Source organism: Scomber scombrus, chromosome 10 (assembly GCF_963691925.1).
Source record: "Scomber scombrus chromosome 10, fScoSco1.1, whole genome shotgun sequence".
In the NCBI taxonomy this organism is placed as follows: Eukaryota; Metazoa; Chordata; class Actinopteri; order Scombriformes; family Scombridae; genus Scomber; species Scomber scombrus.
The window spans coordinates 11,670,929-11,696,465 of record NC_084979.1 but is presented as its reverse complement, the minus strand read 5'-3'; the positions used below and the strand labels follow the sequence as shown (position 1 = coordinate 11,696,465).

Sequence of the window (25,537 nt, the reverse complement as noted above, 5' to 3'; positions counted from 1 at the left end):
CACAACATTCTTTCTCAAGGACATTTCACTTTGGATTAAATTCAGCAGTATTTCATGTTCTGTTCCTCCACTGTGTCGCCACAGTACACACAGTGTCGACTCACATTCTGGGGGTTAAAGCCAAAGGCTGTAAAACTGTGAGGAACCTGGTCGGTGATTCATGAGCTCATTCACAAGATTCATGAGAAACGGAATAAGCTGTAAACACACGAATAAGTACTGTATATGTATATGCAGGTGCATGAGTATATTTATGAGTGTGTGACTGTGACATCTTTATGATTTTATAAGCTTCAGGCGTTGTTTTTTGGTCACTCATAAGAGATGTTTTTTACTCATCTCCTCCTGTCGTTTCATCTATACATTTGTTTTTCTTCTACTTCAGTAAATCTCTCTCCCTCAGCCCAACCCTCTCTCTGTCTTTCAACCCTTTGCTATATGTTCTGTGCTGTATGTGTCTCTGTTTCATCCTCTGCAGCATATCCATACCGTACAAAGAGCAGTGGGTCCGGTCTGTTCCTGTCTTGAATACCAATCAGTGTGATGCTGCTCATATGCTCTTTGTTTCACTTGTGTGAGGATGAGATCTGATAGACACTGGAAACTAAGTGGCAGAGGGCAACTTGGAAACACTGGGCTCTAAAATGGCTTGTCAGCAGCTGTTACTACTGGATCGATCACATTGTGTGCTTGTACATTTGAACTTTAAACAAAACTGAAAGTGGTTATAAAATGTCACTTTGTATTGATTTGAATGCCATAGATAATATCAAATAAATTCAAGTTAACCACTCTATACTTCAGTGAAGTGAGCCTATTAGATATTTTTTCTTTGAATATTTTTTCTTTGACCCACAGAAATGCTTGTATAAGACGTAATAGTCACCATGGTGTGTAGGGAGCACACGTATATGTATGAAGTCATGATGAGAGACCTAGTGTACATCTTACTGCAAGCTTGCTGCAATGCAGACCAGATGTAGAGAAACAATATGTACAATTCACACTGAATTCATCAGTCAGTATTTTTGTCTGTGCCATAAAAGGTAAATACAGACAGGCTGTTGGGATTAACTGAGAAGAGGAACAGAATCCTCTTCAGGTTTTCATGCACTCCTCATCGAATTTTAGAAAATATTTCAGGTAAGTAACATCAACCACTCCTAGCTGTTTTTGGACATCCTGTTTACCACTGAAAGCTGAATGTATTCATTTGTGAACACAAGGGACACAGGAATGACGCAAGGTGTGAATTTGCTTCACTTTCTGTCTGAACAAACTTTTTGAGCTGCAGAGAGAGGGATGTCAATTCTCGGTGAGTTTGATACTATAAAGGACCCCTCACATTGCAGGTAGTCATTTCATTCAAAAATATGCTCAATTGACCAGTAAAGATTCTTCATTTTTATCAGCAACCTGGTAAAGGATGGACTCTCTAACCATCTGACATTCACAGAAAATTAATTATCTACCTAATGACAAGAGGTTGTTGGACTCACCTCCATGAACATAGTCATGTAGTGTACAGTCAGAGGGGCCCACCAAATGGATCAGACTGGACTGGCTGAAGCCAACCGTGTGCTGCTCTGCAATGCACAAACACACATATACACAAGAAAAGAAAAAGTGAAAAAAAGTCATTTTTGCACTGAAAACCTTTGTAAACTACATGCTTCTGTATTCTGCCTAGCCAAAGTCATTGTTATGTACGGGCATAAGAGTTAACATACTGTACCTTTTGGCGCATCCTCTGCGGTTGATGGAGAATGACAAAATTAAAGAATCAATCAATTTTACTGTCATGATGGTTGAATACATATACAATGCACCCAAGTGCATTAAGTACTGAAAGCAGAAGGTATTCTTCACTTACACTATGGACAGTTGCCATTATTTTACCTCAGTAATTAGCAATACTGTCTATATAAAAAAAGAAAAATTACAGTGTTCAAGAGAAAAGTTGATTTATCTGTATTTATCATACATATCAAATCCAGATAAAATAAAATGTCCTACTATGATTAAAACGTTTAATTTTGACTTTGGGCTGCAGTCAAAACATTACACTACACTGAATGTTCTCATGTTACTGCAGTCACCACACCAACTGTACATACTGCATATCCACTGTACCACAAAATGAAGATCCAAGAGGGAGTAAAAACATTACCTACAACCTGTTGATTGCATATTTGAATTTGATTTGGGGCCTTGAGGTTAGTCTGTTACCTGGGCTAGGTGGAGGTGGCACCACCTCTTCAATCCTAGCCTTTGTCTCCAGTCTCTCCATCTTCTGAGCCTCGTAGCGCTTCCTTCCCTCCTCCTCTTTTTCTTCACTGGCATACTACAGGCAGAACATATAGAGAATGAACATATGCACAGGTGTACACATCCACACACTAAAGATTTACACTGTGAGACTGCATGCAGTATAGAAAAACAGTTTTATCACATTGGCATTCAACAGAAGTGAGCCGAATTAAATGGACTTTTCACACTGTTAAATGTCAATATCTTTATCTTTACCACCCCTCTCTCATGAATTCCCTCTCATCTCTGATGTACATACTATGTGTGCAGAGAGAAGTTGACACGAATCTACAAAAGGGTAAAATGCCAAACTTTGGTCCATTAAGGTCAGAAAAACCAAGTTTCCATGTACCTTGATGGGCGGCACCTCAGTGATTTTTTCGACATTCTTCAGAGAGCAGGGGACGTACCACAACGCCGCCTTGTTAGCCAGCTTTTTGGCACCTGAAATCACAGAGAAAAAGTTGAATTTTTGTACCAAGAAAAATGTCAGTGAGGAATTTTTAAATAAATAATACAAATAAACGGACACATTTTTGGACGCAAAAGACAATTTTCAAGTTGTATGACTGCAAACCAATAAGCAACAAGTTTTGACACGTCTTTCAAATAAAACAACAATGGCACAAACGATTTTGAAACAGTTGTCAAAACAACAGCTACTTTTATTAACACCCCAATAAAAGACAATCCAGTTTTTAACAAATCCACTGCCACCGCCTGAAGATTAGTCTTTCTTCCGCCAACAAAGGAAAAAATGAGGACTTTGTTCAAAGACAATTGTTCATGTCCTATTGAAAAACACAAGCTCACATTTACTGAAGTGCTCGGTTAGGTTTAGCATAATCCCTAAACCCTGAACCGTTCTGCTTTTCATGTTGTGATTATAAAATGGCTGAAATACAATAGCTCATGCATTCAATTCTTTATACACAAATTTATTTTGTGACATTCATTCTTTTGGCAGTTGACAGTTATTAAAGGCATTTTCTTCGGTGACGATTAAAAAGCTTCTTTATTATGGGAAAGCATAGGAGAAAAATTCCAAAGTCTACTACTCTGTTCTGCACAAAATGACAGAATATACTGTATGTCCTCAGTGAGTTTTTTTTTTTTTTTTTTTAAAGGAGCAGAATGTGTTGCTTGATGACTTTTTGTTTTTTACCAGTTGAGTCAAACTGTTGAGATGTTGATGACTGTTTTAATTTTTAAATCATGGGAAATTATGTTGCTTTAACTGTTTAGATATTAGATATTGAAATATATTAATAGTGTGTTCTTGGAAATGTTGCTTAAAATATTATTCCTTGAAATCTCCTGTCTTGAAAATCCATAAATCAAACATTCACCATTGACAAGTGTATACATGCCTCTTGCCTGATATTTCCATGTGGTTCCACACAGTTCAGTACATGAAACATTTATGTGGTTGGAGGCTATAGCATTAGCTCTGCCTTCCTGCAGGAACTTCAGAAGACAAAACTCACATCTCACAGCAATCAGACAGAGAGGTTGTCAAAGTGATATCTGTTCTGTTCTACCTACACCTTTTCACTTAATTCTCTAACGGAGTGAGAGGGTCTATTTTGAGGTTGTGTTGTTACGGCACAGACAAGAGACAGCACACAGCCAGCAGGTTGGAATTAAATCACTGTCTTGAAATGTTAAAGGCTATTATTTATGTCTCCCCCATCTGATGAACTGGGTTGATTGTCTCATTAAGACAGATGAGGCTTTTATTCATATAAATTAGAAATTAGACTAATGTTTTATGTTAATCAATGACAAAAATATGTTTTCTTTTAATAGTTTATTTGCCCATATTTCTACTATTCTAACTTATGTCAAATGCATACATACTGCATAAATGTGCATTGCATTCATATGGTCATGAAAATATGGCATCTCACAAATAAAAGTCTTGATGAATTAGAAAATTGTGACATTATTGTGTGCACTGTGACCAAAATGATCAACAGTAAACCAGCTGAAGACTTTTTGCGCAAGGCAGGAAGAAGTACGAAGTTCAGAGAAACGAGTGGGAGCACAGGCTTATAGCAGGCTACTCTTGGGGAATAACATGTGTATTTTACACGCGAGTTAAAACCGTGCAGACAGACAGACCTCGTTGCCATGCCGACCTGGCTTCTCTCCTCCTCCTCTCATTGGCTCCCGCCCTTGCCAGCAACCAGGAAGTTGCCCACAGGAGAAAGGGAGACATATTTACATATCCTTGACTCTACCAAGACTGAGAGACTCCAGTCTATTATTAGCTGCTGCTGGACCTTTCAAGTGAACTGTTTAGGATGGAGGGAGGAAGAAGAGGAGTAAGAGAGGAACGGAAGATGAATTGCTGAAAAGAACCGACCGCTAAGAACAATTCCCAATCCAACTGATGACCTTTTTGACCAGAGCGCAACCAGGGAACTGGCTTTGAATTTTAAATCCCTCAGCATCAAATGAAGACAATGTCAATGTTTGACCATGTCGCCTCTTGGAATTCACCCTTGTAACCTTCACAGTATGTGAACAGCACACATTTCTCTTTATCCTGCTCACTATCATGCACATTTTTACAAGACAACAAACCTGAGGCAGAATAATCACAAAATCTACCTTAAAAACTACATGTAGAATATACCTATATATATCTTAATAGCATTGTTTTACATTTTAAATGCTTGTAGAAAAGCTTGATATTTTCTGAAAAATCTGTTTATTGTACCTGTTGCCTGCTTTAATTGTGACTACAGATAATTCAGTTACAAATGAACTATACAAAGGACAGCTGGCTTACTTAGTTAGCATTAATTAATTAGTGAATAGGAAGATTTTTGGCTTCCTCAACCCTGAACACAAGCTTTAAAAATCTGCTCACTCAAATTTCCACACTCTGACTTTGTACGTGGTTCGTCAAGTTTGTCTGGTGGCAGCTTTAGAACGAGGAGCTCAGTGAGTGCAGGAGCACTATGGCAGCTATGATGACAGCTGAGACAAATAACACCTGGCAGCAGCAGATTTTTTTTAATTGATGGTATATTGGTGGAGCAAGACTGTGTGACGCATGTTACACAGTGCATTGAGTGCATGAACGTGCAAAAAAGAAAACTGCTAGTGAGCGGAAGGATATTACACAGCAGACAATCCAGCTAACACTTGACTGATTTTACAGGAGCCTAATGTTGGCAAACACAAAGCACTTTAACATAAGCAGTAATAAAACATACTGATGTAAGTGTAGCAACAATGGAAACCAAAGCCACATAGTCTGGCAATCTGCCGCAGGACAAGCAAAAACAAAAAGATCTAATTCATCAAACTGCACGTGTGTCTACCATTGTAACACTTACAACTGATTACAGGACATAAATCCAGCAAATCAGATATTAACTACAATACAAACAGCACCAGCAGCTGTCAGGGTTAGACACCCAGGCAGACCGCAAAATGTTTAACTCTATGACAGGCAGCAGAACACTCTGCTCTGTCACATTTAATTATAAATTAGAGCATTTTTGGGCACTGATTTGACTATTCACGGGGGTGCTTAAGTGGAGGAAACATCTCTCCAGCACTACTTATGCCTCATCCAATCCCCTTTAATCTAAGTTTAAGGCATCAATCAGTGCTTCATACCAGTCTTGAAGTTTCCTAAATGGACATTTTTTTCTGTTCGCTAGTGGTTTGAGTGGTCCCAAATCCCAGCCTGCACTACTCAAAGATCTCTCATTTATCTTGTTGTTCATTCCCTCCTTGTTCTTCCTCTTTCTTAAAAATATGTTCCCCTTTTCCATCCACTTTGCTCTCATCCCCTTTTTTCTCTTCAAGCACTTTCACTTGATTCATCATAGTCTTTTACTATGTCCCTCTTGTCCAACAGTAGCCTGTATCCATAAGGACTGTGTGGACATGGACTCAGGAGGCTAATGAGGCACTGAAGGAATGCTTTGAGTCTACAGACCAGGATGTGCTTTGTAAGCCACATGAGGAAGATATTAACAGCATGACAGACTGCATCACAGAATACATCAAATTCCGTTAACACTCACTTTGCTAGCCTAGACTGTACACTGCTTCCTTAATAGCATGCCCTGGTTCACCAGTGACCTGAAAGTATGAAAGTACCTCTTAATAATAGAAAGAAAGCCTTCAGATCTTGGGAAAGGGGACTGAGGAGTGTACACCATGACCTAAACATACAACTGGAGAGATTCCACCAAGTCAAGACTGCAGGCCTGATGGTATCAGCTCCAGGGTTCTGTGACACCTCTTCAACTTGAGCCTGAACCAGGAGGAAACACCGGTGCTGTGGAAGACATTCTACATGGTTCCTGATCCCAAGAAGACGACTCCATCTAGCTTCAACAACTATCAATAAGTTGCCCTAAAACCTCATGTGATGAAGGCATAGGACAGGCTGGTTTGGCCCAACTTAGACTGCAGGTGAAATCATTGCTGGACCCTCTGCAATTTGCCTACCAACCTCATCTGAAGGTAGGTAATGCAATAATCTACCTGTTCGCATCTGGAAGGAACAGGTTGCACTCTGAGAATCACATTCTTTCAGTGCATTCAACACTATTCAGCTACTGAGGCAGAAGCTGCAAGAGATGTGGGGACATACGTCCACCTCCTCATGAATAACTGACTACCTGGCAGGCAGACTGCAGTTTGTCCAACTGGGCAGAGCTCTGTCTGAAATGGTTGAGAGTAGTACAAGGCCTCCTCAGGGAACTGTGCTGTCGCCCTTTCTTTTCACCTTGTATACTTCAGACTTCCAGGTCATGCCACCAGAAGTTCTCTGATGACTCTGCATTGTTTGGGTGTATGAGTGATGGAGGAGTACACAGCACTGGCAGATGATTTTGTAGAAGAAATCATCCACTTCTGAATGTGACCAAGAACATGGAGATGGTGATCAACTTCAGAAGGAAGAGGCTGTTATCCATCATGGATAATCCTGAACACCCTCTTCATCACCCACTTGACAGTCAGCAGAGCACTTTCTCTAACAGACTGGTTTAGTTTCACGACCAATACAGGAAGTATTTCCTGTCCAAAGCAATAACTCTCTACGACACCTCTTTCTAACAGAGGAGTCTCAGATTTATAGTTTCTGTCTCAACCAAACTCTACTGTTTTGCTCCTTCAATTACTTTGCTCATGGTGAAATACACATCTTTATACAATTTGAACACATATTTAATGTCTACAGTATGTTATCATATGTTCATATTTTATCATGCATTCTAGTATATTCTTTATATTGTGTTCTATGTTGTATTTTTGTTGGGTTTATTTTTTTGATAGACATACATTTCTCTCTTCTTCAAATATTTTTTGTCCAGTGCAATGCTTGGATAACCTGCTGCTGTAACAGAATAATTTTTCTGTCATTACATCATCCATCCATCTCCTCTGTTCTCCACCTTGTCTCTTACCCACTACACTTCAACCTCCTACAAGCAGGAAAAAACCCCGTTTTCTTTTCTTCTTCCTGAACAGCATGTTCCAGGCTCAGAGACATTGCAGCAAGGATTGTTCTTAGTGCTTGATCCCCATGATCAAAACCACAGATTTTCCATTGTGCTGAGCCAAGGCTCCATCACTTTTAACTACACTAGAGTCCCACTGTGGGATGTTTCAACCTAACAGGAATAGATGAAATCATGCCAGAAGTAGTTTTAGGACAGAGCATTTTGACTGAAACCTAATATCCAATACTCAATGTAAGTATTATGGTATGTTTCAACTGCAAGACCTGAACTGAGACTTAAATCTGTCCTTTTGTCCAAAATGTGAGATGAAAAGCTGCCTCACATTTGATGGATTGCAGAGTAACTACACATGAACATAGTTTTTTGTTATACTCAAATGACCTTTTTAATGTAGTAGTAGTGGTCTTGTTACAGACATCAAGAAATTCTTCTGCATTCAAGTCAAGCCAGCCTCACACTAAAGGTGTTACATAGTTATTTAGTTTTACATCTTTCATTTAGTGTTCAAATTTAGATTTGTTAGATTTTACATTATAAAAATATCACTTCTTCTAGAATGTCTTCGACTTACTTTTCGTGCTGTGGGTGTTAATGACGGGACAACTGAATAATTAAGAATGGCATTATTAATTTCATTTCAGACGAGCTTAAAATAAATCTGAAACAACACTTTAAAAATTGTATCTTTATAGATTCAGAAAGCTCTCTTTCAGTACGTGTAGCTGTGTGACCCACCAGGATCATGGAAAGAACCATCATGCTTATTTTAAGCCTTACCCACAATGCATTGCTCTCAGCTGTGCGTATGCATGCTTGTGTATGTGTGTTGAGGGGGCACGATCTGTGTATGCTGTGTTTATGCAAATGTGTGCCTGAGTGTGCATGCAATACAAGCATTATTACCTCTGTGGGAATTTTGCGTGAGTGTGTGTTCCAAGTGAGGCTGCGCACAAACACGTGTGTATTCATACATGAATGTTCACTGCTTTTTCTGTATGGCAATTTCACATCACATCTGCACATCTTTGAGGCTGTGTGTGCAAAAGCCTGATTGTGTGTATAAGTGTGTGTGTGTGTGTGTGTGTGTGTGTGTGTGTGTGTGTGTGTGCGTGTGTGTGTGTGTGTGTGTGTGTGTGTGTGTGCGTGTGTGTGTGTGTGTGTGTGTGTGTGTGCACATGCAACTCTCGAAAGTGGATCTATGTGTATCATGTTGGATCCGAATATGTGTGCATTTACATGTGGTATGTATATTTTCATGCATGTTTGTACATACATGGGTATATGCAAATCTGTATGTGCCAGTTTGTGTATGTATGTGTGTGTGTGTGTGTGTGTGTGTGTGTGTGTGTGTGTGTGTGTGTGTGTGTGTGTGTGTGTGTGTGTGTGTGTGTGTTGGGGGAGGAGGCAAGCATCCAGGTTCCACAGTCAGTCAGGCAGCATCTCGTCAGGCAGGCCTCAGTCACGGCACCCCAGGGGAAGGCTGCCTACTGTGGGCACGAGCCGTGATGATTGTCCCCGCTGGGCGGATTGCACATGCGCATTAACACACACACACACACACACCAGTTTGCGCAGCTATTCTTGTTAGGACATTACATTGACTTCCATTCAACCCACTAACCTTAACCCAACCTCAATACACACCTTGCCCCTAACATTAACCAGGACTTAAGAGTGAAGTTTTGCCTCTTTAGGCTCAGTCTTTGGTCCCTACAAGGTTGATGTTTGGAAAAGGTCCCCAAGAGGTAACAGAAATGTGCACGCACACACATGTGTAATAAGCTTGAATGCTTAAAATACAAAGATATCTGCACTGACTTTTTTTTTTTGCACTGAACAAGATGTGTGTAAGTTTACATAATACAAAAAACTGCCAAAACATGCATGACTGCACAAATGCAGACAAAGATTCATTAAAATATAAACACCAAACCACATATGCAAGTCTACAACCAAACAGTAAAATTAATTCTTCTATCATCCCATACCAGTCATCTATCTATATTTTGCCTTGTAAAAGATGTAGCCAGGAATGTGAAAATCTCTGTCAGTCCTGCCTCAGTATGAGACTTCTTTTAGAAATAAGGGAAGTGTATCTGTGATCAGTGTGCATCCGTGTGGGTGTGAGAATGCGTAGGTGTGTGACTTTTTCTGTGCAAAAAGTGTCAGCATGTGCATATCAGGCTCTGTATGCATACAGGTCGCCCCTACACATCATATGTGTGTGTCAGTGTGTGTCGGGTATGTGCACGTGTCGTGTCGGAGCATGTGTGCAGGTACATCCACTTGGCGTCCGTGTCTGACTGGGCCACAGTGTGTGAGGCCTGATGCTAAGCCGACATGACAGAAGCAAATAATGTCTGCTCCCGTTATCTTCTCTTCCCCCTCGCCCCGCAGGAACCTTTTAAAGGGCCAAACACTGATGAAAGCACACACACATGCACACACATGCATCTATACAATACATATGCCCACACAGTACATATACATACTGTTTTATATGTACGGAAACACACATCCACAAATTCATGTATCTAAATGCAAGGAGCAAAGAGAAACACACACATCTAGCTTCACCTTTTTCTCTGTTATCGACATATGAATGACCTCCTGCGCAACTCTACATATTTAAAAGCGGAATCAGATCAAAATGTGAACTCAACCTTTTAATCTGTTAACAAGTACTCTACTGAGATCTGGACAAAAATATATCAATAAAAGCCCACAGAAATGCACGTGTTTCTATGGATAACAGCTGTGTGACCTCAAATACACACGCCCAAACATACTGTTTGGTATACACAAATGTGACCTACATCCTATAGTTATTACCTAATAGACCACCAATCCGCAGCCTGTTCTTTGGCTCTCCTCTTAACATTGAGGCTGTGTGTTGTTCTTATTAGAGATAATAAACTGATCTGCTCACTCTACAGAAAAACAGCTTTTACATACTGGTATTCTGAGCAACTCACCTCCACGCCTGCTCTCAGCACAAGCCAGAGCTACACTCATCTACACTACACCCACACTGCCCTGACACTGAACCCACACTAAAGACTTAAGACACCCTTTGTTTGTTTATATATCATAATATGCACAGTTGTGCACTTCTAATCTATGAGCAGATCTTAACATTTTGAAAAAAACGTGACCTTCTGAGGCTAATTTATTGTATTACAAAATAGTCTACAACCATTTGTTTTTTTGTTTTTTGTTTTTTTTTTTTTTTTAAGATTTCTTTTCAGGCATAGACACCTTTATTTGATAGTTGCCAGACAGGAAACATGGGAGAGAGAGGGGGGTGTGACATGCAGTAAAGGTCCACCGGCCGGGATTCAAACCGGGGTCCACTGCGTACGTGGCATGCGCTCTAACCACTCAACCACCTGCGCGCCGTCTACAACCATTTGTTGACAAAAAAGGCTAATATAGCAATAATGTGGGTCAATTTATTTAAAATAAATGTTATATGCTTCTAAAAAAAGCAAATATTTGATATTTATCAGGAAAAACTCTGGATTGCATTTCATTAAAAATGTATGTAATACTATTAAATATGTTATCACTGCACAGAATCATGAAGCCTGTAATGTGCATCAATCATACAGTGCTTTTAGTGTATTCTCTTCCTGATCTGCCCTCTTCGGGGTCCTTCCTGACAGGCCATGTACTGTAGCAGGCTGTCTGTGTCAATGCCTGTATGTATGTACACTACTCTCCACCTGTCATCTCATATCTCTGCCTCCGCCTCCGTCAACCTGCTTCCAGCCCAGCAACCAGCCAACCAACCAGTACAAGCCTGTTGCTAGGGCAACGGCTGTCTAGGGGATACTTCTTTTGTTTTTCTCACACCTCCTTTTCTTCATCCTTCTTTCCATCTCTTTTCTATTCATATTCTTGCTTTCTCTGCTATCGCTTTGCTCATCGATATACCTGTCTGCCTGTCTTGTCCCTCTTTCTGTCTCACCACTCTTTTTCTCTCTCTCTCTTTCTCGCCCCCCCTCCCTTCTTTCTCAGTCTCTGTAACCTTATCAAATAGAAGCCGAATGGTTCCTTTAATGCTACAGTACCTTGTAAATGCAAATTCATCTAAATAAGAAAAATAATTTTTATTTTTGATGAACAAGAGACATAAAAAGCATACGTTTCTTATTCTGCTAAATGCTATGCTATGCTCATTCAAAACCAGCATTACCATGACATATTGTGTGTACCGTATGTGTGTGTGTGTCCATACATCTATTAATAGATGTAGACATCATCTCTCCCTCTTTGATATTAATTCAAACAGTTACAGTACAGATAGCACATGACATTTGGTTGTTACACACAGTCTGTACATTGCTGTTGCCACTGGCATTTAAGAGTAAAGAGATAACACTAGGTCAGTCCAATGTGATCCTCCATCAGTCCTTACTCAAGGGAGTTGAGTGTGTATATATAAGCTCGCCTACATGGTGCCTGAGAAATGAGCACAAATAATAAACAAGAATTGCAGATTGCTTCTAAAACAGGAAACCAACATGGCTCTTAGTTTACGTTCCCCTGTCAAGGCAAGTAATGCAGGGCCACATGAAAGCATTAAAGCAGTGTTTCATCTTTCATGCTTCTGGGGGCTGCGTTACTTATGGCGTCCTGCCCTCTGCTGGCCAAACAGCAGAATTTCACAGTGAGGTAATTCTTGTTACCTCTGACCTAACCAGACGGATCGGAAAGACTGTGTATTTGGAAAGTGACACCTCGATTTTAAATTAAATGGACCATATTTTTATAAACAAATGATAGTAGGGAAAAAAGTAAGTTAAAATTCTGCTGCACTCAATTTTAATGAGAGCAAGTGACAGAATTAAATTAATGATTGTAAAGTAGATATATAAAGCTTCACAAAACAAATTTTCCAGCTCATGTATAGCCAAATTCATGGCACTTGATGTTTTAAATTGTGAACATTACAGTAAGACAATCAGCCAAAATGATTCTCACTTACAAATGTAATATAATTAAAGAGGATTTTACATTGGAGGGATCATTGCAAAAAAACAAGGTTTGTTTATATACACTCACCGGCCACTTTATTAGGTACACCTGTCCAACTGCTCGTTAACGCAAATTTCTAATCAGCCAATCACATGGCAGCAACTCAATGCATTTAGGCACGTAGACTTGGTCAAGATGATCTGCTGCAGTTCAAACCGAGCATCAGAATGGGGAAGAAAGGTGATTTAAGTGACTTTGAACGTGGCATGGTTGTTGGTGCCAGACAGGCTGGTCTGAGTATTTCAGAAACTGCTGATCTACTGGGATTTTCACGCACAACCATCTCTAGGGTTTACAGAGAATGGTCCGAAAAAGAGAAAATATCCAGTGAGCGGCAGTTCTGTGGATGCAAATGCCTTGTTGATGCCAGAGGTCAGAGGAGAATGGCCAGACTGGTTCGAGCTGATAGAAAGGCAACAGTAACTCAAATAACCACTCGTTACAACTGAGGTATGCAGAAGAGCATCTCTATACGCACAACACGTCAAACTTTGAGGCGGATGGGCTACAGCAGCAGAAGACCACACCGGGTGCCACTCCTGTCAGCTAAGAACAGGAAACTGAGGCTACAATTCGCACAGGCTCACCAAAATTGGACAATAGAAGATTGGAAAAAGGTTGCCTGGTCTGATGAGTCTCGATTTCTGCTGCGACATTCGGATGGTAGGGTCAGAATTTCGCGTACACAACATGAAAGCATGGATCCATCCTGCCTTGTATCAACGGTTCAGGCTGGTGGTGGTGGTGCAATGGTGTGGGGGATATTTTCTTGGCACACTTTGGGCCCCTTAGTACCAATTGAGCATCGTGTCAACGCCACAGCCTACCTGAGTATTGTTGCTGACCATGTCCATCCCTTTATGACCACAGTGTTCCCATCTTCTGATGGCTACTTCCAGCAGGATAACACGCCATGTCATAAAGTGCGAATCATCTCAGACTGGTTTCTTGAACATTACAATGAGTTCACTGTACTCAAATGGCCTCCACAGTCACCAGATCTCAATCCGATAGAGCACCTTTGGGATGTGGTGGAACGGGAGATTCGCATCATGGATGTGCAGCCGACAAATCTGCAGCAACTGCGTGATGCTGTCATGTCAATATGGACCAAACTCTCTGAGGAATGTTTCCAGTACCTTGTTGAATCTATGCCATGAAGGATTAAGGCAGTTCTGAAGGCAAAAAGGGGTCCAACCCAGTACTAGCAAGGTGTACCTAATAAAGTGGCCGGTGAGTGTATGTTCTGTATGTATAAAACTATCTGCCAATTTATCAATATCAGAAAATGTATTTACTACCTAATACTGGTATCGGCCAAAAAGTCAGTATCAGTTGGACCCCAATCTTTTTCTCTCCTTGGTTCCACATCTCCCAGTTTTGGTTCGCTTTACATTTAGCAATTTTCAACATTCACACACATTTAATCCACACACTTCTTCCGCTACAGATGTGGCTGACCACCATACCCTATGATTATCATTTTATATATATTTATGTTTAAATTAAGCATATTAACTCGTACTTGTACTTGGTAACTGGTTTTTGACATGCAAAAAGTAACAGGAAGAGAACTGCATTAATATAAGAGAGATAGAGAAGAATGAAGAGAGAGAGAAAGAGAACAGAAGTGAAACACACACTTTTTCTAAGGGAGTATTTCCTTATTCGAATCATAGATCTAAGGACAGAAGGTGTCGTATCGCTGTATTGACTGCAAAGCCCCCAAAGCCAAATTTGTGATATTGGGCTATACCAAAAAAATAAAAAAAATAAAAAATAAATTCTAATCTTGTTATAGAAAATTGAAGCTTTTGGGGTTTAGGACTGCTGTTAGGGAAAACGTGACAGCTGAAGCACACACTGTAGCTGGCACATATGTGTACGTGTGCGTGTGTGTCTACATTTGTCTGTTTGTGCATATCTCTGCTCCTGAATGCCTTTCCCTTTTCTCCTCTGCAGTGATGCAGGTGAGAATGAGGCTAAAGGTGAACACTGATGAAAGGTGAGAAAGTAGGTTCAACCAAAATCACTACTTCTAAACAAAAAGAAGCTTGATAATTTGCCTCGAGGTTTAAATTTCAATTTATTACTCATATAAACGTATCATCTAATACTTTCAAGAAAACCATCTGTTATAAATGTATCAAATGCCAACATTAAAATGAGTCACCTGTGAGGATGTTCTCAGCCATGACTTTGACCTGCACCTCCAGTGAGTGCTTGGAGGTGTACGTGATGTCAGCGGTGACATGAGCGACCTCGCCAATGAACACGGGGCACAGGAACTCTGTCTTCTCCACCCGAACCAGAGCTGCCAAACAGCGGTCCTGTAGAGGAGTACAGGACATCTAAAACAAATGTCATATATACTCAACATCAAAGAGAAATGTACAGAATACTTTTTAAAGTGGCGTTAAGTAAAACATTGACTTCCAACAAGATCTAGTGATGATGAATGAGTACTCATTGGCAAAACTTTTGTATTTTTATTAAACTGCTCTCTACTGGAAATTAGGTTTAGAGTAATATATATCAGAATCAGTACTGATTAACCCCGTAAATCCATCACTGGTGTACTGTTGTAATTTTGTACTGGCTAAATCTACTTTTTTTTATTTACTGCCCATTGAGAAAACATGGTATCCCCCCTGTTTAGTCCTACTAGGGTTAATGATTTGTACAACTGTATAGGCAGAAAAGTATCAATTAGTGCCAGATGATATAAGACAAAGGCAGACGAGAAGAGGGAAGGATAATTAAAACTGTTAATTAATGCTTGAATGCTTAAAAAATAATTAAAACTAAGTGTTAGGAGAAAACCAGGAGCGGGGGGGGGGGGGGGGGCAACCACCACACACAGCATGGCGACTCTAATCAGACAAGTTTAAAGGTACCATGATGTCTGTAAAAGATAAATCTGCTGTACACTTGAAAAATCAGTGCAACTATTGCAAGATGGGCAGGGTCAGAATAAATGTAGATGTTATTATAACAGAAAAGACAACTTATGAGGAGACAAAATACAACTGATTATCCTCTGTGATTCTACATTTTCCGGGTTCACACGGAGCCTTTTAACTTGATGGAATAACTGTTTAAAACTGTCCACAGGTTGATTAGTTATTTGAGTTTACCTGTCTTATATGATAATATTAGTTAAAGGGTGCTACTGTGATGGCACTGAAACATCCATCAACATGAACCATCACATTACCACTAAAAATAAACAACAGAAATTGAATTTGATATGAAAAACAGGAGAATATGTGCATAAATAAACAGTACACAGTGTATTATAATATGAAGAAATTATTTTAAATTATCATAATCATTTCTTAACTGAATTTGACTTTAATGGTTTAGATTATTTTTAAAAATATGCTACCTATAAGTATATTAATTCTTTATAAAAAATAGTTTGTCTTTATGAGGCAGGTATGTACTGTAGTAGAAGCAAATAGGTTTGTGCACATTAATGTCTTGTTGTTGTCTCTGAGCAGTGGCACACACTGAAATGTGGGGCATTAGATCAGATTATGATCAGAATGTTCATCAGATGAGATGACAATCAAATTATGCAAGACAAGAGCCAAGTATAGTTCACCAGGTGAAAGGTAAAACTAAGAAAATGAGAAGGAAAGCAAAGGAGATGGACACCTGTTATTCTCTATCTTGGTTAAGACTGTCATTGTTTATGTGAAGTATGGACCTATGGTGTCTATTTTGACCCTATGCAAGTTATTTCATTTGTATGTAGTCTATATGTGTGGAATGAAGCCAAACTCAAGGTGATTTTGTTATGTACAGCAGTTTATGAATGGCAATAAAGTTTAAAAAAAAAAAAAGTCTTTATTTACACAAAAAATAGAATAAAATAGTTATCAGGAATACAATAAATATATATATATATATATATATATATATATTTTTAAATGTATCATGAAATAGTTTAAAGTAGGGTCTGAATGTATATTATACTCTCACCCCATTCTGTGTGTTACAGTGTCGCGTGCCGACGATGCATCCAGCTTCCTCGATCATCTTGAGGATGATGCCACCGTGGACGTTGCCTACAATGTTGGCATCATCTGGGCGCATGAGCCTGCAGTAGAGAATATTAGTTAGCATTAGCGTCTTGTAATAAATAACCACATCTTGTATTATATGATTTCTTGGCATCTTGGTGTAAACAATACAGTCAATAGATAAATATGAAAACCTGGGCAGCACAGCTGACTGGTAGAAACTAAAAAGTAGTTTTCCCTTTTACATATTTTATTTCAAATTTTTCAGATGCTAATGTATGAAAGGCTGTTTGTTGGAACATAGCAATTAAAAAAACAACAGAAAAGAATCTGACATTGCTTGTTGACAAAAGGCCTTAATTATAGTAACACACTAACGGGAAATAATTTGAGCTGCATTCCATCTAAGTGAACTATCAGGGAACATATCTGCGGCGATGTGCTCCTAGATGCTCACTCTTGCATTAGAAGGACTGCCTTACATGTTGTGCAGTACATTGTCTCATGCATCAGCTGTTTAAAATGTTTCATTGCGTGGGTTAAACTAGTCTTACTGGTTACATTCCAATCTGTTTACATACTCGGAGGTCACAAACACACAAATGTCAAACCACTCTGCACCATTGCACTGAGATCTACAAAGTATGACTCAGATGGTAAACTTTTACAGACATGTGCGCAAAGTAAAAAGCAAGAAAAGCAACACCTTGGTGTCATTAGCAATCCCTTAAATTTACAAGATCAACTTCCCAAGAACTGACTGTAATGTTTACCATCTGAAGATTACAGCTTCTTTCATTTTACAAATCTTCCTTGTTTTTATGAATGAACAGTCTGAGTCACAGTTGTATTTACATGTGTGGGGAATTTTACAGTTGCAATACCAAGTAACGGTCAGAACAGAGCACAAGCACTGAAAGAGGAACACTTGTAATTATACAGATGAACCAGAAAATGAGAAACTCCTATTCACTGCAATACAGTCCAGTACAAAAGCAGTGTAATAACTACTACCTTTGTGAAACGTATAGTGTCGGAGAGGGGTCGGTTTACCTTTATGATATGCTTAAGAGGCCTTTGTATACATTGTTAAGATATTCTAATAGTTTCTCAACTTAATTTACATATGGGAAGCAAAATGTTATTAAGAGCTTATAACATATTGTAATCCAATACAACAGCCTAAAAAATGCCAAGAGTTGAATCAACACCTCTCAGACAATGTCAACAATTAAAAAGTTTCACAAAAGGTAGCATTAAATATTCAAAGCATTTTTAGTAATTTTGTAATGAACTGAAGCCACTCAGTATGTGTTATTGTGTACAAGTGTGCGAGATAGAGAGGGAACCAGACAGAGCATGTGTGTGTGTGTGTGTGTGTGTGTGTGTGTGTGTGTGTGTGTGTGTGTGTGTGTGTGTGTGTGTGAGTGTGTGTGTGTGTGTGTGTGTGTGTGTGTGTGTGTGTGTGTGTGTGTGTGTGTGTGTGTGTGTGTGTGTGTGTGTGTGTGTGTGTGTGTGTGTGTGTACCTGCTGACATCAGCCCTGACATCTCTGCTGACTTGCCGACTTTGACTCGCCTGGTGATTCTCCACCACTGCTTTTGTCTTATCCACTTCATCTACTGCCTTGCTGCTCCGAGGCCTAAAGCAACGCATCTTTACACCCTGGCTCTCAGTCTTACTCTCTAACCCACTTCACTTCTGAATGATCTCTACAGTCACATCCTCTGAGATTTTTGGCCATGGCATTTCTACTGTGAGTGACATCACATAGCATTATGGTTAGGCATCACGACTGGTCTAACTGGATCTCAACTCACCCACTGATCCACTGATAGACAACAATTGACCAATAACATCTGTTGTTTTCACACTAAGGTTAGTGTGTCACAGCTGTCAGGCAGAGTAGGAAATATCTCAGACAGGAAAATGTTTGCCAAAAAGCCCTGAGGCAAATGTGAAACAGACTTAAAGACAGTTAAACATTGTTTCTTTTCAGTTAGAATGTGCGTTCTCTTTCAGAAACTCTGCCTGAATTGCTTAACTTCTGAATATATCTTATATACATACTGTATCTTCATGTCTTTTTTATTCAACAACAGCTAAGACATTTTATAATTATAACAACAGTGAAAATGTAGACAAACACCTGTCTGTTCATCTTATATCAAATTTGTTCATATAGAAATATCCCACTGGCAGACAGACGAAGAGACTAACAGGGGCAAAAGCACGGTTACACCCATACTTCTTGTGAAGGGGAACTGAAAGGACACCAGTGTTGCAGTGTTGTTTCAAGAATTGATTTAGAAGTGAAGAAATATGCCAGGACCGAATGCCTACTTTGGTCTTTTAAATCCTGTTCACATATCTTCTAAAATGCGGATGATCAGCAGTTCCCCATATGGTCTGGCACTCACAACCAACAGTCATTTACCATTGAAGTATGAGATAAAATTACCCAACTACAGATGGATGATTAAGAAGAGAAGTGGGTATAAAAGTGGTTGATGCAGAAAATATTTCAATTTAAATGATCATATATGTTTTATGCAATTATGGTATATCTAATCAATATATTTTACTGCCTAGTGTGTTGGTTTTGAAGTTGTAGCACTCAATTGACATGAGTTAGATTAAACGGCATGCATCTGGACCAGCCACACCATGAAAATACTTAAAACACATATTAGCGTAATAGAAATGCATAAACCAAAATCAAAATAAATCCTACTGCATGTTGACAAAAAACACTTACCAGGTTTGTGAATGGTAGCGCAAACCTTGAAATAGCTTCAGAAAAGGACCCCTTGGTGCCATTATGTTTCTCGCAGAACACAGCAAAGAACAAAGAACAGACTGCAGGAGTGGACTCTGATTTAACTGCCCCACCTGTACAATATACCATGCAATCTTACATTGCCAGGTAATACAGGTATTTGTCAAACACTGTATATACACAAACCTGAAACACACACCTTAATAATACATATGTATTATGTTTGCACGGACTGATACACAGTGATAAATTATCCTTTGGGGTAATAAAAAAAAGTTGAAACAAGAACTTTAACCAGGTGCTGGAGTAAAGAACTAAAAGTACGAAAGAAAGAAGAATGTCTGGTGTAAGGAGATAACCAGGTGAGTGATGTTTCTCACATACTGTTTGTGGACGTGCTTGTTTATTTTGTTAATATTGACACCAAATTTACAGAAATCAACATTTCATTGGTTGAAAATGTCTCAACCTCTCATCTGCTGTTAAATGTCAGCCCTAAAAAGGTAGGGTCAATGCAGCTTTTTCTTCAACGCCCCAGGAGAGCTGGCTAATCAGTGATATTTACAACATCCTGCAAACAGAAACGATCAGATAAGAAGAAGCCTTTTCTCCTACATAGCCACTAAACCGGACCGCTGACTCAAGCTCCCTTTGACCCTTCAAGATCTACAAAAACCAGCAAGATGGAAAGGTCAATTCACACCCAATATAAACTGTTAGCAAAACTTTGATAAACACCCCCCACCAGTGGCTATGATAACTCATTTCAAAGAGACAGTCACACTAGCTGGCACCAACTTTAATCCCACTGTGAACGCTAATTTTCAAGACTTCAATAACTGACCGAAGAACTGATCACTGCACAAACCAGCATAAGTGCATGAACTCTAAAATATAGTTTGTATTTTGTTTAAGGACAATTAATACAGTGTATTAGTGTGTGTGTGTGTATGTGTGTGTGTGTATGTGGGTTGTGCATATATAACAGTTTTTGCCTTCGTTAGATTTTTATTCCACTGAAGTGTACCACTAACATAATTCCACTAACATCATATAACACTCTGATTGCTCCACTCTAAAAATGGTAAAGCTACTATCACATATGCAAAATTACAAATCATGCAAATGTTATAAGACTAACGATTTTGAACGAAAGAGTAACAGTATTAAAGACTTGAACTCGCCTATCCGTGAACTGGAGGGGACTGACACTGCCCCCCCCCCAGGACTCCCTGTAATTGGTCAGGGTGCATCTTCTGGACTGAAACTTTAAATGATCTCTTATCTGAGAAACCAGGCTTTTGCTATTTGGCATTTTTCTTGCTTTTGTCTGTCTTCTTGCATTTTGCCATGCCAGGGGAGTGCCTGCTCTTTGCTTAATCTCAGACTCAGGAGTTAAGAATCAAAACTAGAAAAGCCAAAACCAGGAGCTCTCTTCCAATTTACTCTTTGTTACAAGATCTAGACCTCCACTTCTCACCCAGCACATTGAACTCCATTCTCTGTGAGATGCCACTCGAGAGAGCAAGCAACTATTCCTACAAAACCTTCATAAACTTATTTAACTCTGGTGCTTTCATGATTAGTAACTTCAACTGCCAATTCAGAACTAAGCTGTTGTACCTTGTCTCGCTGCATCTTAAGTAACATCTCTCTGTTCATCAGGTCTCTCATACCAGCTTTAAAAGATAACTCTGCATGCATTTCAATCATTCACTGGCCATAGCCTTGTGTGCCAGTTTCCTCTTTCCCTCTTGTGTCTTGTTATTAAAATGTAGTAGTGTACTTGTAGCTGAAGTATTAGTAATAAATATGTATGTCATCCAAAGTTAAATTGTTTTTTTTTTTCTTGTGTTTGGATCTCAGTCACTTAACCTTAAATAACTTTATACACTCACAAAATAATAATTAAGATTAATAACAATAATAATTCTATTTGACATCTGTTGTCAAGGACTACTTCCATTTTAGTATACATACTCTAATATGAGTTATGTTGCTGGACAAATAATTTAATATTTGAGCCCCATTAAAATCATAACACTATTTGAGTGCAACATTCCTATCATGGGCAGATGTATATGCAGGGTTGTCAGGTTATTCTTTATGCGGATCCCTGAGCAGTTAGTCATTACAGCAGCTAGTTTCTGTGTTTACTTTCAGTGTGGCTCAGACACGTGTTTAAAATTATTCATGTAAGAATCATGTTTATTTGGAAAACTGTAGGTTTGTGCAGCTTGCCCCAGTATACATTGTTTAGAGTGAGTCCTTGTCTCCCAAAATCTCTATATTGTCGCTGGCTACTGCAAAGTTGGCAAGACCACCACAATGGCCACATTTACTGGAAATACCCCAGGTTGAAATAAACAGGAATTATCCTATAAGCAGACTGAACATTTTTGAAAGTAACTGGCGTGCACAGCTGAAACCCCTTTAGTCAAGTCCAAGTCAATTTTAAGACAAGAGACAGTACAGATTAGTCTAAATGACATTAAGTCCAGATTTACAGTACAACACACACAGCACGCACCACAGTGACGAGGTGGCTGACTGTTACCAGCTGTCAACTCCCCCCTCAACCTCCATCCATCAACCCCACCCCCACACAGTCCTACTGTACCAGACCAGCACCCTGAGCCTACATCCCTGACCCACCATCAATCTACCCATCTCTCATTCATTAATACACACACGCATGCATGCAAACACACAAAGACTGTGTTGCATACACTCAAGCGTTTTTCTTTATACTTTACACGCACGGCACATGATCTCCACGCAGTTTTGGCATAGCTGGCCCATCTGCATACTTCTAAGTCCATGTTGTTAGTGTCAGCTGAAGCGAATCATCCTCACCCTCCTGTTTGGAAGCTCTGTACTGTGATTGTGTCCTTTAGCTTGACTCTTGGATATTTCAGCATTAATCAGTTTTTCTTGCTATAATTATTCCTCCTGTTCAGACTGGCCATCAAAAGATCCATTCATAATGCACTTACAATGGAAGTGATGGGGACCAAAATCTACAGTCCTTCCTTTGTGCATCTGAAGCTAATATAAAGCTTCAGTCCAAATGAGTCAAATCAAGTACACATCTTTCAATGTTACTGTCTTTTTAGTGCCAAGGTCCCTCTTTTTATTACTATATTTTAACCGCAGCTCAACATGGAAACACTGTCTGAGGAAACACATAGAGAATTTGATGCTAAAACGACTATAAGTGAGGCAGATATCCACTTGATATGACTAACTCCAACTGCTGAAGTCTCATTTAAGCTTCAGATAGACTTTTAAATGCATTGCTACACAAAATAACTGTGTGGACATTGTGGATTTTGGACCCCAACATTTAGATTGAAAGCACATTTGAAGGACATAGGTCAATATGAACATGAGGAATGATTACAGTGAAGAAAAACCTCTTTCACTGTTCATATGGACACCTGACAGCTGTTTTAAAACAGGCTTGAAACAGTGTGCACCAGTTTGTGAGGGGTAAAGCTGTTTGTCAAGCAGAGCTGTTGTACTGTGACAGAGCTATATGACTCCATCTATCGACGAGCACAAGTACAACACCCCCTGCGTGCAACTGGGAAATGAAGCCTATTCATTGCAAAGGTATTTTAATGGGTAGCAGTAACGTTAATGCTGTATCACACACAGCTTCCTGCACCCCTCCTCTGCTATTTATTCTTGGGATAAATAAATAAAGGGCTCGATTACGCACCTAATACGTCACAGTCCTTACGTAGGTAATGTTTCCAGGAGCCAAATTACTGAAGCCTACACTGTAAAATAAAACTTTTATTAGAGTTTCAGTATAATGACGGCGACCTTAACGTGTCCTTGGTAGTTTTAACGCGCCCTGCCGGTGTTTGCCGCGTTGAGGTCATCACACAGACTACGACATGCGACATAAACAGTCTGCATCTCTGCCGGGAGCTCACAGGCTAAATAACCTGGAAACATCCCGTTTGATTGATCAGAAACCAGTCACAATTAAACATCAGCGCCAGCAGTAAACAGTGTGCACAGACCGCAGTGTGCTGTGTGTTAACGCGGGGCGGGAAGCGGATTATCTGGGTTATCATCCGGTGAGGACCGCTGCGCTCGTCATTTGTCGATCAGCAGCAGCACGTTTTTTTTCATATGAAGGGTTGCTCGCACATGTGTTAACGTCTCCTAATAAACGTCCTACCTGCATAACTGAAGGGAGGATGCCGTCTCCGGAGCCCGCGTTACCGACATGATGATGACGATGAGCTTTCCTGTGAATGTGGTCCTGTGCGGTGTGAGGGGATATCTGACTCCTTCAGTGTCCGCCGGCTGCTCTGGTCACAGTTTCCTAGAAAAATGAGTCATGTGTGTTGTTGAATGGGTTCAGATACAAACACAAACAAGGTGTAATGCAGCTTATTTGTTTTGCAAATATAATTAATGTATTGAAAACGGCTCAAAACGGGCTGTGTTTATAGGCTATTACAATCTAAGTCACACAGACACTTGGTTTAGATAAAGGGGCCGGTGCAGGGTGACCGGATGAGAGGGGGTGAAACCCAGCACAGAGGAGTCAGAGAGGGCGTGGTTTCAGTGGCCGTGGTCTTCGGTTAAATTACATTGATTAAAACACGTGAAAGTCAAAACTCAACACTAACATGTATTAATTTTGTGTTCATCAAGTTAACTGTATGTCATTAGGGGAAATACATTTAATAACTGTGTTGTATGTAACAGTGTGTAAATCATTATCCGTGAAGTCAAATTCATTCATCAGTGCGCTGCCTATCTTATGATTTATGTCAGATTGTGACAGTTTGACTTTTAGAGATCTTTGGTCTTCTTTATTTTGTTTGGATGTCAGCTACGTTTCTCTCCTGGCATTTAAGAGGAGTCACTTTTGTAGTTTGTCACTTTCAAAAAGAGTTTATCTAAATCAAACATCACACCAGGGTGAAGACATTTTACTGTAAATACCCTTTTCGTTGAATGACCATAAATTCAAAACTCACAACTTTATTGTAAAAGCAAGCAATTACTTACATTCACAGATTTCATAAAATCCCATAGTTCACAAACAGAAAAAAAAATAGTCCAACTCAAAACTCCACCACGGGTTTTCTTCCTCACTCAGTTCAATTTCAAAGATAGAGAACATTTAAATTCAAAATTCAAAATTTAAAAATCAGTTCAGTACATAAAGTAGCAACCAAAATAGTTTTCAAGAAGAAAAAATAAAACAAAACAAACAACAAACGTTAGTCAGTTTTGCTACTCACAAATCCGTCAGTCAGTGATACAGGCCGGGTTTTTCCCTTCTGGGGTTGAATGAATGGCCGGTGTGTGTGATAAACTGATGACACTATTGTCACAGCAATCCGGATGAATGAAGAGTATTGTCGTTGTGGAGAATGCTTGAAGACCGGAGGTTGGTTTAACGTGGTCAAGGGATTTACGACCTCACTGTTAGTACCGCGCACGGAGCTATTTGCTCTGATGAGTGCGCACACTTCTTCCTCCTCGCTCCTCAGACCGGTGTTCTGTCGATTTCTTCTACCCGTCGAGAACTGCTACTTTGTGGTTCTGCGCATGCGCAGAGCCGATTTCCCAAGTTTCATTTCCACGGCCATAATTTTTTGCGGCTCCTCAGTCTAAATGTCCATCTTAAGTTTTACATGTTTGAAAAATTTTGACTATTTAAAATAAATCATAAAAAAAAGAAAACTGGGAAGAACTGTGCTGGAGCCCTGGACTCTGGATGTAGTATGTGGTTTAGCATATTGGTATTTTATGAATGCATTGAGTAGCGGGAGAATTATTTGATAGGATGTTATTGGACTATCAAAATATGCTACCCCTGCAATATTAATTAAAAAATGTTAAAGAGAT

At 39.5% G+C, this 25,537-nt stretch overlaps 1 protein-coding gene across 2 annotated transcripts in view; it reads right to left on the bottom strand.

Annotated features, from left to right (window-relative positions):
* acot7 (acyl-CoA thioesterase 7) overlaps positions 1-25,061 on the bottom strand; it is a 54,954-nt gene extending 29,893 nt beyond the window's left edge. The window contains exons 1-7 of one of the 2 annotated variants that reach the window (XM_062427259.1): positions 24,928-25,061; positions 23,850-23,996; positions 16,836-16,953; positions 15,022-15,199; positions 2,663-2,754; positions 2,230-2,344; positions 1,500-1,586 (exon numbers count right to left, since the gene is read on the bottom strand). In XM_062427259.1, the coding sequence (XP_062283243.1) occupies positions 1,500-1,586; positions 2,230-2,344; positions 2,663-2,754; positions 15,022-15,199; positions 16,836-16,953; positions 23,850-23,899 (640 nt within the window). In that variant the 5' untranslated portion in view covers positions 23,900-23,996; positions 24,928-25,061. Of the gene's footprint in view, positions 1-1,499; positions 1,587-2,229; positions 2,345-2,662; positions 2,755-15,021; positions 15,200-16,835; positions 16,954-23,849; positions 24,106-24,927 lie in introns of those variants that run through there. The other variant, XM_062427260.1, reaches the window with a different exon arrangement.
* Between the last annotated feature and the right edge of the window lie 476 nt (positions 25,062-25,537).